Source organism: Pongo pygmaeus, chromosome 15, assembly GCF_028885625.2.
Source record: "Pongo pygmaeus isolate AG05252 chromosome 15, NHGRI_mPonPyg2-v2.0_pri, whole genome shotgun sequence".
NCBI lineage: Eukaryota > Metazoa > Chordata > Mammalia > Primates > Hominidae > Pongo > Pongo pygmaeus.
Window position 1 is genome coordinate 99,215,021 of NC_072388.2, and position 13,529 is coordinate 99,228,549.

Genomic DNA, 13,529 nt, shown 5'->3' on the forward strand with positions numbered 1-13,529 from the left:
GGATGATTTACCAAGTGCTTTCATGTCCTTTCTCTTGTTTAATTTTCTCAAACACCCTATGAAGTGAGCAGGTGACTATTATCCTGTTTACTGATAAGAAACCCGAGCCCGCACTGGTTACAGGAGCGCCCTGCTCGTGAGATGCTGGCTGACCCCATCACCCCCGCCTAGCTGCTGCAGGCCTCCTGCTCCCCGGCCAGTCTGCATTTCTGATGCAGGTCTGACGCTGTCATCATGTCGTCCCTTCCCCATCACTCTTGGAACAGCCTGTGCCTGCCCTCTCTCCTTCTAGTGCCTCGAAAGCACTTCCCGTCCTTTTCCTCCTTCCTCACACTTGCCTCCCCCTCTTCACCTAACTGAACCCCTGCTCTCTGGTCGTGTCCCAGCTCCACAGTCACTTCTGTGAGGAAGTCTTCCGTGAACTTCTGGCCAGGCTGGAGCCCCTCTTTGTATGCCAACATGGCGCCGCCCTTGGTAACACTTGTCAGCTTGCCACAGTCCTCCATCTGCATTCACCTGTGCGATTCGTTGACTGTTCCTCACAGGCTGTGAGCACCCTGAGCAGAGAGCTTGTGGCTGGTTTTCCTCAGCACCATACCCAGCACCTAGCACAGTGCCTGGCACAAAACAGGCTTAGGCAGCACTGGCGGAGGGGGCTAGATGAATGATGTTGGAGCCCAGCACTCAGCATTGTGCCCTGAGCCACGCCCCCAGTCAGCCCTGGGACCCACAGGACCTGCCACGGCCCCCAAAGACCAAGTGTCAGTCACAGTTGGATCTTGGTGACCAACTTCTGCCTAGGGGATGCTAGGTGCTTAGAAGGAGCAGAAAAGAGAAGAGGCACAAACTGTAACCAGACAGCTTCCTCTCCCCCTGGAAAAACATGATTGGAACAAGAGGAAATTGCCTGGGCTCAAGGAATGTTAAGCAAATAGAGGACACTGTGGGTCCAGCCAGGCCCCGGAGTACTGAGGACACCAGAATAGGGAATAATTGTGCCAGAGCCAAGTTCATCCCGCAGAGGCTTCCTGGATGAAGCAGGCCTGGAGCTGCTCCTCATCCCTCTGAGGAGCAGCCTGCCACTGTCCTTCCTCCGGGGAACCTGAGCTGAGAGCAGCAGGCTTGGCCCCCAGCTGGGTGCTGGAGCTGGCTGAGCCTCACTGTTGCATTTCAGGGCCCATCCTCCCACCAGGGCATCCCTCATCTGCAGCCAGCGCCCCCGTCTCATGTAGTGGGCCTCCACCGCCACCCCCACCCCCAGTCCCACCTCCACCCACGGGGGCTACCCCACCTCCTCCACCCCCACTGCCAGCCGGAGGAGCCCAGGGGTCCAGCCACGACGAGAGCTCCGTGTCAGGACTGGCCGCTGCCATAGCTGGGGCCAAGCTGAGAAGAGTCCAACGGGTAAGAGCTCCTGTGCGCGGGGTGGGAATGGGACCGAGGGGACCCTTATGCCATCTGCAGAGCGCTTGTGTTCCTTCCCCCATCTGCAAGACACTGAGCAAACTGCTGCCCTGCCCAAAGCTAGCTGGCCCTTGGCCACTTGTTCTCAAACGAGAAATCACATGGGACAGCACTTTGAAATTATGAGGTTAGCCATTGAGCCTCACGTTGACCTTCATACGTGGGGCAAGAAATATGTCCCCCTTTAGAGATGAGGAAATTGAAGCACAAAGAGCTCGAGTAATTTGCTCAAGTCACACCATTTGCAAATTGCAGATTTTGGACTCAAGCCTGGGTCTCCTGAATCTATGTCCATTGCCCTTTCCACTGTACGAAGCTGTATCCTGGCAACTAGGTCCACCCGGCTGTTTCTTCCCTAACCCTTGCTCATATGTTCTGGAACTGTGCTTGTAAGAATGGCTCTAATACAGACCTTTGGCTTACATTGTGTTTCCTTCCCACAGAATAGTCTCTTCTCCCCTCCCTCCCTCCCCCCATGTGTCGTGGCTGGTCTTGGCAAAGACACTGACCATGAGACCGCAGGCCTGGGGAGTGCCTGCAACCTGTGTGACCTGGGCTGGTCCTTGTCCCTCTCTCGATTCTGATTTTCTCCCCTGTGGGATTGAAGAATAATGGACTAGATGGCCCCTGAGGCGCCTTGCAGTGCTGCTGCCATAGGATTCACACGCACACGGTCCTCTGCGTCCCCTCACGTAGTTGCTGCTCCTGTTCTGCCATCAGCAGCAGAATCTAAAACGCGGCCTCCTTTTTCCTCAGCCAGAAGACGCATCTGGAGGCTCCAGTCCCAGTGGGACCTCAAAGTCCGATGCCAACCGGGCAAGCAGCGGGGGCGGTGGAGGAGGCCTCATGGAAGAAATGAACAAACTGCTGGCCAAGAGGTGGGTCTCTACACCTCCCAAGACTTGGTGTGCCTAGTGGGAAGCTCCTGTCCCCACCCCACACCCAAGCGCTGCACAGAGAATCCTTGCTTGACCCTAGAATCTTTGTTCCCTGGGTTTAGCCAAGCAGGGGAAACTGTTACTTAAGTTTTCTCTTCCCAACGGGTTAGTCTGAAGCAGCAAGCCCACAGGAGTCCTCTAAACTCCAAATCCTTCATTTTAGCTCAGCAAGTATTTCCTGAAGCATCTACCGTGTACCAGCCCTGTCCTGAGCAGAGATAAATTTGGAGACAATTTCAGAGATAAATGCAAGAAAAAGAACAGTCCTTGCTCTTAAGATCCTAACAGAAATAAGATGTGGCCGCAGTGGTCAAGTTTGCAGAGGACACTCTGGTGAATGTGTGGTGAAGGCGCCCCATCCTCCAGGGTTCTTTATGGAGGACTCAGGAGAAGGAGTTATGAAGGGTAGGAGCCCAGAGGACATTGCCCTGAGTGACGGAGAGAGAGCAGTTCCATCTACATCCCGGCCGGGCTCTAGGGCCTGAGACCTGGCCATGTGTGGCTGCAGCCTGCCATTGTGGCTCTCCGCTGTTCCCCAAATGAAACCCGAGCAGGTGGGGAGATCGTCCAGGTCTTTCTCAAAAGGGATGCAAAGCTTGGATTTTATTTTTAAATATGACTTGGCATCAGGAATATGCTCACCTTGGACTAGCAATATTGTGGCTCACCTAGGCACCAGAGGGCACAGGAGTAGGCCTCACCTGCCAAAATAGAGGAAGCTGCAGCAGGGGCCCTGTTCCCTTGGTAACCCCACCTCCATCCCCTGCCACTTTGTCGCCTTCTCCTGGCCCAGCTGCCTTCCAATTGGCTGACCCAAGTGAGAACTCTGTGTGTGCCCAGGGTCTTCACACTGCAGTCCTAGTTCCTCATTACCTTCCCGTGGCTCCATGAGGATGATGCGAGATGACAGAGGCCCACAGCTGCAGGCAGTTGGTGTGGCGTTTCATGGCAGGGGCACAGCCTGGGTTTCCTGCCAAGGGGCTCTTTGCTTGCATCACAGATGTCAGGGAGGGGAGGCTCCACGTGTGTCAGGGAGCAGCAAGGTGGATCCACAGCACAGGCGTCTGGAGCCTCTACTGGGCCTGGGTGTTTGTTAACTGCCAAGACAGGAGGCAGGCTTCTGAGCAATTTCCTGTGAGAGTAAGTCCAGGTGTGTGGAGCTTACAGCGGTCACACAAAGGCGAATGGCTCCGTGGGTGAGAGAGCCGGGAGGGCTCGCAGAAGGATGAGGATGTCCTGTGCTGTAAGAGGGACAGTGGGCAGAGTTAAGGTAAGGCTGGGAAGGCTGACGCCCCCTGTGCCTGGAGAGCTAGGTGTGGAGGAAATGGACCAAAAGTCAGGCTGGAAGAGGGAGCCTCCTGGTGCAGGGCATCGGGTTCCATCTCAGAGCACTCAGAGGCGAGGATGGGCCACAGAGAAACAGACATAGTTTTGGAAAAGAAAATATGAATGCTTTCCGTAAGTCCTAGACCAAGCTGAGGGGAAGCACCTTTCTGTCTGAGAACAGGAGAAGGCCAGTATTGCCAGGAGCCAGTGAAATGCCAGATGCTGGTGGGAGAGTCAAGGCCCTCCCAAGAACAAACATGCTTTGCATAGCTCGGCAGGGATCAATCAGGTGCTCTTTGAAATCCACCTTAGTGATGGCTACTGGGTGGAGCTAACGATGAAAGTGCCCTTGCCAGGTTTCTGTTCATGTAGGTTCTCTCCCGCCTCTGAGGGCATGCAGTTGAGTCTCCCAGCAGTGGAGGGCAGGAGGGAAACGAACGTGGACAGAAAGCTCCTGTTTAGCAGCACTGTCACAGACACTCATCCCGCCTACACTCCCCGTGAGCAGGTGGCTTGGTCAGCGTTCTGTTTCTAGGAGATGGGACACTGGCTGCTGGGGGATAGCTGGTGAGGTGAAAGTGATCCTGGCTAGGCCAGTTAGGAGACTGACAGTCCAGGAAGAGATGATGGGGCATGCAGGAAGGTGTTGAAAGTGAAGACAAAAAAGACAGGTGGGTACCCAGATTGAGAGAGAGAACTGACCAGGCTGACAGTTATAAGAAGCTGGTGTCAGGGATGATTCCCTGGTTTCTGGGCTGAGGGACGAGGTGGGCAGACCTGTCCTGAGATGAGAGCTAAAGAAGGGGGCCCCTGCTGTAGCTGAGGAGGCTGCCAGGTGGGCCCATCACAGACAGGTGACAGCCTGGCCACGGCCCCTCATCACACCTCAGACCAGCTCCATGCTTGATGGGCAGCTCATCTCAAGTTGAAAAGCCACAGAAGCCTATCTCTGGGGAACACTGAGGGTCTGCCTGTGTAGACCTGGGAGGTCAGCAGATACCACTGAGGCCAAAAAATAATGGGTGAGGTTTTAGAGTACGTGAAACAGGGATTCATACTGGGGAGGTGCACGAACCGACTCAAGGGTGTCATGTGGACCTATTCCAGGGCTCCTCTTCTGAGCATTTCCAGGCTCTGAGTGGCAGTCTAGATTGGGGAGGGCGTGGCTGGGTTAACTGAGTTCCAAGACACAAGGGCCTTAGGGTGACACAAGAAAGTGTCCAGTGTCCTGACCTGTGGGACAGACTGCAGCCCAGAGAGGTGCCTCTGTGTCCCGTGTGGCCAGGCCTTCAGTGTCCTGGGAACAGAGCGTGCCCGCCTCCCCTCCACCCCTCAGATGCCACAGCTGCTGCCGGTAGAGCTAAACAGACATAGAGGCCTCTCGCCCTCTCTGCCTAGACCAGTTTCGTGTCCCAGGCCATGACCACACAGAGGGCCTGGACATTTGCCTGGGCCTGGCTCCTCACCAGACGGGGCCTGGACAAGCCGCCTCCTTCACGCCATCGTTTTCCCACAAAGGTTTATCTGAGGACTGGGGTGGGTCTGGCAGGGAGGAGGCAGAAGAGTTCTGGGACAGTGAGAGAATGTGAGGAGCTGATCTGTATCTTCCCCTTCTCTGTGCCTAGGAGAAAAGCAGCCTCCCAGTCAGACAAGCCAGCTGAGAAGAAGGAAGATGAAAGCCAAACGGTGAGCAAGCAGCCCGCCCCACCCTCAGGTTCCCCACTGAGATGAGCGCATCGCCAGGGAGGCTCTCTGGTCTCAGGCGAGGCCTTTGGGACATGTGTGGGATGGGCGCTTCATCAGGTGATTCACAGGAGGGGCGGAGGGTCTCTGCAGTGCTTGTCCCTGCACCACCCTGGCCCCAGCAGCAGGCCTGCCCTCACTGAGCACCCCCAACCAGACACTGCTCCACCCTTGGAGCTGCAGCCCAACAGGGGAGAAGCCTGAGGCCCTGGCACTGCACCGCAGGGCTACCTCGCCTTCCCAGGAGCCCTGGGGAGCACAGACCAGCCAGGGTCTCGTCGGGACTGGGACTCCAAGAGTATACTGCAGTGGGGCACGTCTGCCAGAAGCCCAGAGAGGTTTTTATTTTCAAATTATTTCTGTTTCTAAAGACCCTTCTTCCAGCAGGAGCTTCAGGTGAGCTGTGGCAAAGGAGCCCTAGACCCCTGGCTCTTGTCCTTAGCAGGCAGCCCAGAGCCAGCTTGGCTGCCAGAGCTCCCAACATCTGCTTCCACTTAGGGTGGCTAATTCTCTTTTTCTCTATGTTAAGCTTTTCCTATAAAAAGACTCCTACTGACAGGGCTAAGTTTAGCCTTAACTACAAATGCCTTGAAGGTTCCACCTCAGTGCAGAATGAGAGAGGAAATAAAACTGCCAGGGACCAGAGCAGGCTTCCTGCCCTGTCCTCCTATCAGTCAGGGTCATGCTGGTGTTACCCTGAGGCTATAACCCTCCCAGCTGATCCGCGCCTCTCAGCCCCGTCCTGGGCACATGTGGGTCCCTTTGCCCCACCAGCCAGCTCCCACTCAGCCTGCACTTCTCTGCATCATCCTTACTCCTTAAAAAACAGCCTCCCGGCTGGCTCAACACTTCACACCTGTAATCCCGGCACTTCAGGAAGCCGAGGCAGACGGATCACCTGAGGTCAGGAGTTTGAGACCAGCCTGGCCAACATAGTGAAACTCCATCTCTACTAAAAATACAAAATTAGCGGGGCATGGTGGCGCGTGCCTGTAATCCCAGCTACTCGAGAAGCTGAGGCAGGAGAATTGCTTGAACCTGGGAGGCGAAGGTTGCAGTGAGCGGAGATCGCACCATTGCACTCCAGCCTGGGCAACAAGAGCGAGACTCCATCTCAAAAACAAAACAAACAACAACAACAACAAAAAAACAGCCTCCTGACCCCCAGGCCTCACAAAGCTCCTCACTACTTGATCCCAGCCCCGGTCTTCTCCCGAGGCCCTCAGCACGGGCACGACTGCTCGTGGAGACTCGCTGTCTCCTGCCAGATCTTAGGCCCTTGGAGGGCCAGGCCTGGACTTCTCACACGTCCACTATTCCCATACCTTGCACATGCCATGGAGTTTAGCCAACTGACTTCCATGAATTTCTGAAATTGCAGGCCACAGGATAATCACAGACATCAAAATACTGTGGCCTCGCTCCAGCCACAGCCCTGGGGCTCTGAAGGACATCACTGGCTTTTCTTAGTCAGGTGCCAGTATGTTGCAGTCCCAGCCCCTGAAAACTAAAACTCTCACTCCTCAAGCTCTTAACAAGAATGGATTTCAAAGCCCAGGGGCTTATGGAAGAGGAACATTCTTAAAACCTTCAACCCCAAGGATAGCACTCTCCTCCTCGGACCCCCATCTTTTCTGTCTTGTTTTTCACAGGCCCCTGGCTACAGCTGGTTCTTGTTTGCCATGGTCCCTTCTCATACCCAAGACTAGCCTCTAAATAGAGCAGGGCCTTCAGAAGATCCACACACCAAACAAGTGCAGTGGGAGGGAGAGAGGCTGATGGCCGGCACTCATTTTCTTATTTATGCTTCCTGATATTTCCCCAATTCTCTGCAGTGAACATGCACTAAGTTTATCATTAACAGAGAAGAAAGAAGGCTTATTTGAAAGACGAAAAGAGCCCCAAATGTGGAGTCTGGTGACTTGGGCAGGCACTCTGCCATGGCAGAGCTGGCCCTGGGCCAATGGAGTTACTGCTCCGAGGACCAGTTCCACCACCTGAAAACCTGCACCTAGGCACGCCAGGCACGGCCGCCTCACAGACTGTGCGACTGCCAGAGGTGGGGTGCAAGTCTCTGTGCCCAGGGCCTGGGAGTGCTGCGGCCACCTCTTTCCCAGCCTGGAGTCAAAGCATAACTTCCCTTTTAAGCAGGGAGGGTTTTAAAAAAAATAACATACAAGAAAAGATGATAATTTTTTAATGACTCTAATGTCACCCCGTATAGCTTTCATCGTGGCCCCCACATGTGTGTGTTGATTGACATAATCTGTTATTCAGCTGTCTTTAAAATGAGGAGGCCTGAGGACCTCATCCTAGCACCTGCAGGCTGGCGCCTGCTTTTGCCTCTCGACCAGAGCCTCCCGGGACTTACTCATTCACCGCACAGATACGCAGGGTGTTCCTGATAGGTGCCAGGCCTCTTCTCGTGTGGGGACGTAGTGAGCAGAGTAGACAAAGCAAAGACCTCTGCCCACGGTGACAAGGGAGAGGTTCTTTGCTTCAGATCAGAATGACACGTCAGGTTGGGTGGCCGCCTGTCAACAGCTCAAATGCTGTGCATTCTGCTTCATCAGGTGGAAGGATTACTCTTACTACTTAATCAGTGGCGTGTTCCTGATCCTGAAAAATCATCCTGACGCACATGCCATGCACGATGAGTGTTAGGTGTTCCCACTGCTGGATGAACACGTTCACTATTCGAGCACTGCCACAGACCTATTACACAGGCAGGTGTGTGTGCTGCACAGGGAGAGCAGGCCACTCCACAGGGTGCTCATGAGAAGTCAGTGAGATGACATACGGGAGGCATCCGGCCCACGGGGGGCTCAGGACTTGGGGTTGTTGAGAGCCATAAGGAAGTTCTGTAGCACCCTGCCGAGAGCCTGTAGCTCCCTGCAGCCTTCCCCTTCCCCAGCTTTGTCCACTGGCTCAATTCTCTCCCCACTGAGATTTTGGGTTTTCACTTTTAAATATTTAATGTTTTGCTAATTATAAAAGTCATATGTGTTCATTGGGAACATTTAGAAAACTGAGGTTCTATGAAGTGTCCAATGATGTCCTGCCCTGGCCCCAGGTGGCCTTGCTAACCAGACTCCCTTCTTCTCCATTTTAGGAAGATCCTAGTACCTCCCCCTCTCCGGGGACCCGAGCAGCCAGCCAGCCACCTAACTCCTCAGGTGAGAGGGCACCCCCCGCTGACCCCAGTGAGGCATGAGGTCTCAGAGTGGGAGTGGGGACCCTTCGGACAGGACCCTCTGATCCAGCCTCTTTAGTATGCCTGAGCAGAGGGCCAGGCCACAGGGAAGCCCAGTTCTTATGGGTCCCCCAGAGCCTCCCCCAGGAGCCCATGCGGGAGCACAGGAAGTGCTAGAGCAGAGCCACCGTGATGGGTCCCCAGGGTGACCTGCGTGTCACCTTCCCACCAGGACCCTGAGTCCCGCACGAGAGAAGGCACTCGCCTGACAGCACATATCCAGGGTAGGAGTTTGTGTCCGGGGCTCCTGAGGCAGGCCGGGGCCGGTGCTCTTAAGAGGTATCAGTGTCAGGACTCATGTCTCCCGGTGAAACGCCAGCTCGATGACCGACATTACAGAGATGGCAGTAGATCTTGCTCCACCCAAAACACAGCCCCTTCCCTGGCTCAGATTTCTCTCTGTCTAAGCTGTGGCAGATGGGAGGTAGTTAGGAGAGTATGATGAGGCTTCGCGATGGGAGGAAGACCCCAGGGTTGGTTGTTCATTCAACAAACATCTTCGCAGCACCTGCTCTGTGCCAGGCCTGTGCTCGTGAGCACAGCGAGGAGAGGCAGGGGCGTCAGGCTGCCCTAGCTGGGCAGAGGAGGCTCTTGCCAGCTGTTCGCGTGTGTCTCTGGGGCATGCTCGGGTTGGGTGTCGCCTCCCTGTGAGACTGCACGCCATGTCCTCTCCTCCTAAGATTTTGCCTGGCGTGTTGATTTGCCAGGACGCATAGGTTCCTGGCTGATGAACGTGATCAATACCTCTGCCCTGTTTGCTTCTTCCAACAGCCCAGTGAGTGGGCTACGTGTTTCCCATCTGTGTGGAAAGTGGTTTGCTTGAGGCCACACACCTGGGACATGTCTGTAGCCCCAGGTCTAGTGCCTGCAGGCCCAGCGCCTGTCCCAGAAGGTGGCTTTGAGGAAAACTGCCTCAATCCCACAGTTGGTCTGCAGGGTGCCAAGGCTTAGCTCCGGGCCAGGCAGCTGCCCCACTACCCCTAGAGATTTTGTCTTCTGCCTCTGCTTATCCTGCAAAGTCAACAAATTCAAGTTAATGCAACAAATCTTTTGGAGTAGAACAAAATATAATCCAATACCACTTACCTTAAAAAAGGAAAGACAAGCCAGCCAGAATGGGACAGAGCCAGGCGCAGCATGGGGGGCAGACTAAGGAGCCCCTCAGTAGCAGGTGCCGGGCTGAGGGGCCTTGCTGCCACACCACACGTGGGAGCAAGGCTGTGCTGGGATGTCCGGGGAGGTCCTGCTTGCTCGCCCTGTGGCTCTAGTCACTGGGTCCCTTACCAGCAGGCTCACATTCCAGAGAGACCTGGCACAGTGAAGGGCTCAGAACCAGGTCACAGGTCAGGGTCAACCTGACCTAGGCCACGGGGGACTGAGAACAAGACGCCAGGTTTTGGCTTAAATCAGACCTTCCTGCCACGGGGCTCTGCACCCTTGCCATGGGTGAGGGCTTCCTTTTGGGGTGTTTAGGGGATTGGGGTGGCTACTGAGTCCCTTCAGCTGTGAGGTTCTTCATCCACGAAATGAATTGACAGAGGCTGGCCGGAAGCCCTGGGAGCGGAGCAACTCGGTGGAGAAGCCTGTGTCCTCGATTCTGTCCAGGTGAGCTGCCCCAGGAAGGCCTGAGCAGCGAGGCTGGTGGGGCAGAGGCGGGCACTGGCGCCGATTCACATGTCTGTTTCATTCCATTGCCGTAGAACCCCGTCTGTGGCAAAGAGCCCCGAAGCTAAGAGCCCCCTTCAGTCGCAGCCTCACTCTAGGTACCGAACAACCCTCCTGCTCACATGTCCCCCAGGGTTTGGGGCTCCTCTGTCCCCCGTCCCGTGACTAACACCCTTGTACCCTGTCTCACGTCCTGGCATTTAACAGCTTGCTCTGCAAAGGTGGTCTGTTCTTTCAGACCCAGGACCTCGGGGTCCTGTCAGTCAGCTCCTCCTCCTGCCTCTGAGGGAGAGACCAAGGCCAAGGAGGGCAGTGACCTGTCCACAGAGGTAGTGCAGGGGGAACAACATGGAGTCCCAGCTCTGGACTCACTACATGTGACAGTGGGCAAGTTAGGGGACCTCTCCAAGCCTCTGTTTCCCCCCCAGAAAGTGAGGTCTGTTAACCCCTGCTGCACAGGGTGGTGGTGGGGACAGCTGTGTGAACAACAGCTGGACATGGGGTGTGGTCACTAGCCGGGGCTGCACCCTACACAGTTCAACTAGTCCTAGCACTGGTGCTGAGCCCCACCCCTTTCCTCCAGCCCAGAGTCCTTCCTCTGCGTCCACCACACAGAGCCAGTTTCCCCACAGACATGCTGACCATATTTCCCAAGCCAAAAGCTGGCATGACAACATGATGGATTATTTGGAACTGAGGTTGCCCAAAAAGGCAGAGGCAGCCAGCCACATAGTATCTGGAGGCACATGTGGGCTGAATTTGAAGGCCTCTAGAACCTGCATCAAGAATGTCTCCATCGCCACCACAAATTGAAGGGAAACCACCCTTATCACAGAGCAAGAGGCATTGAAACTGGCCTTGCAGAGCTGAACAGGTGGTGAGAGCAGAGCAGTGCAGGTGGACAGAGATGAGGAAGTCTTAGCAGGCAGCTGGGCTTTGTCCAAGGCTTGTGGTCAGCCAGGCCGTGTGCTGGGGACAGTCCTTGCCTGCAAAGAGCACCGTGTGAACAAGGCCACTGTGGTCCTGAGGGGTGCTCTGGACAGGGCGTGGGGCCACATGGTGGAAGGGACAGGGTGCTTTGGGGAGTGGGGTGGGGCAAGCCTCTGTCGGGAGCTGGCATTTTCGTTGACCTGGACGAGGAGGAGTCTGCTCTGCGGAGATCATGGGGACAGCCTTCCAAGCTGAAGGAAGGGTAAGTGCCAGGGCCCTGAGCCTGCAGCCACCCGCCAAGCTCCCCCGCACCTCCACCTCGAAGCAGACAGCAGGCCATGGGGCAGGGGAACAGGAAGGGTGAGGAAGAGGGTGTGAGGGAGCGCGGAGTTAAAAGTTTGCATTGTGTTCATGTGCAGGGCCCAGTCATGGAGCTTGAGGCACAGGGCGCCATGATGGAGGCTGGGAAGGGGAAGGCAACCAGAGTGGGCGAAGCGAGGGCCCTGGAGCAGACACAGCAGCAGGGGGAGCCTGCAGTGCTCCCAGCGGACCCCGCCATGTCCTGCTGGTGGAGCAAAGGCAGGCTGCCATGTTGTGAGTGGCCAAGGGTCGCTCCCTGGGCAGGAACATTGTCAAGGCCATTCGTGCTTGGAATAGGGTCTCTCTTCAGCTCTGAGGCAAATCTGTTCTCTGATTTCCAGATGGCTCCAAGGGGAGTGTGTACCATCACCCCTCTGGTGCGTCGCATTGCTTAGGAAGCCTGCTGTGTTTATCACTGGGTGGCTGTCAGGGCTGAGATGGAGAGGGCCAGGGCCTGGCGAGGTGGAGCAGTCGGCCCAGGTGTCCCAGCAGTTGTTGCTGGAACAGGGTCTGGAACCCACAGGAGAGGACTGAAGGACCCAGGGGCCTCTGGCTGGATGCATTTGCCTATCAGGACCCAGAATTACTTACAGATCTGTTTAGGGCTAGGCTTGGCCTCTTTCTTGAGCTCATCTGGATGGGTGTGGGAAACACTAATTCTTCATCCTTATTCTCCCTGGCTGTAGGCAACACTGGTCCTCAGTGTCACCAGATGGTCCTCCTCTGTGCCCGTGACCCCTCAGCAGCCAAGGCTGGCCCTGCCAGATAAATGTGTGTGCCCATGGTCACCCAGGGGCCACATACGTTTCCCTGAAACCATGGGCTCCAGCCTCCATCCCATCCATGTGGGAGGGAACTTGGGTCCCAGCAGTGTGTCTTTCAGCACCAAGTCACGTTTAAAAGACCAGATAGACAGGCATTTTGCCAAGATCTTCCAGAGAAGATGCATGTGTGACACATTAACATTCAAATCAGGCCAGCGCGGCGCTCATGCCTGTCATCCCAGCACTTTGGGAGGCTGAGGCGGGAGGATCACTTGAGCCCAGGACTTGGAGACCAGTCTGGGCAACACAGTGAGACCCCATCTCTACAAAAAGTTAAAAAAAATAAATAAATAAATAGGGCACATGTCTGTAGTCCCAGCTACTCGGGAGGCTTACTTGAGCCTGGGAGGTTGAGGCTGCAGTGAGGCATGATATGCCTCTATACTCCAGCCTGGTTGACAGAGTGAGACCCTGTCTCAAATAAATAAAAATAAAATTCAAATCAGTTACCTTAGTTCAGAAACTTTTCAAAGAAATAGTCCGCGAGAACTACCTCGAAAGAGCAAAACCAGCCAGGTGCAGTGGCTCACGCCCATAATCCCAGCACTTTGGGAGGCCCAGGTGGGTGGATCACGTGAGGTCAGGAGTTCAAGACCAGCTTGGCCAACATGGTGAAACCCCGTCTCTACTAAAAATACAAATGTTAACTGGGCATGGTGGCATATGCCTGTAATCCCAGCTACTTGGGAGGCTGAGGTAGGAGAATTGCTTGAACCTGGGAGGCAGAGGTTGCAGTGAGCCAAGATTGCGCCTTTGCACTCCAATCTGGGGGACAAGAGCAAAACTCTGTCCCAAAAAGAAAAAAAAGCGACACCACATGGGAGGATGTTTCTTGGGGGAGGCGTGCTGTGCCCGAGCCGGCTCCAGCACCAGGGGCGCTGGTGTGTGTCAGGAGCATGCCTCCAGGCCAGTGTGAACTCTGCAACTTCACATTGTACTTCCTGCCACCGCTGCTGCTTCCCCGAGCCCCAGCTCAACTTGGAGCATAAGCTCCCACCCTGAGGAGGAGGCTGTCGATACTGTGTT

The 13,529-nt window shown here is 55.4% G+C and overlaps 1 protein-coding gene across 8 annotated transcripts in view; it reads left to right on the forward strand.

Annotated features, from left to right (window-relative positions):
• The window catches only part of EVL (Enah/Vasp-like), a 172,980-nt gene that overhangs the window by 156,055 nt on the left and 3,396 nt on the right, over positions 1-13,529 (forward strand). For 6 of the 8 annotated variants that reach the window (XM_054448214.2, XM_054448209.2, XM_054448207.2 and 3 more), the window contains exons 6-11: positions 1,175-1,404; positions 2,221-2,342; positions 5,354-5,414; positions 8,584-8,647; positions 10,263-10,329; positions 10,425-10,487. In XM_054448214.2, coding sequence (XP_054304189.1) covers positions 1,175-1,404; positions 2,221-2,342; positions 5,354-5,414; positions 8,584-8,647; positions 10,263-10,329; positions 10,425-10,487 — 607 coding nt within the window. The remainder of the gene's footprint in view (positions 1-1,174; positions 1,405-2,220; positions 2,343-5,353; positions 5,415-8,583; positions 8,648-10,262; positions 10,330-10,424; positions 10,488-13,529) is intronic. The other 2 variants (XM_054448210.2, XM_054448215.2) reach the window with 1 other exon arrangement.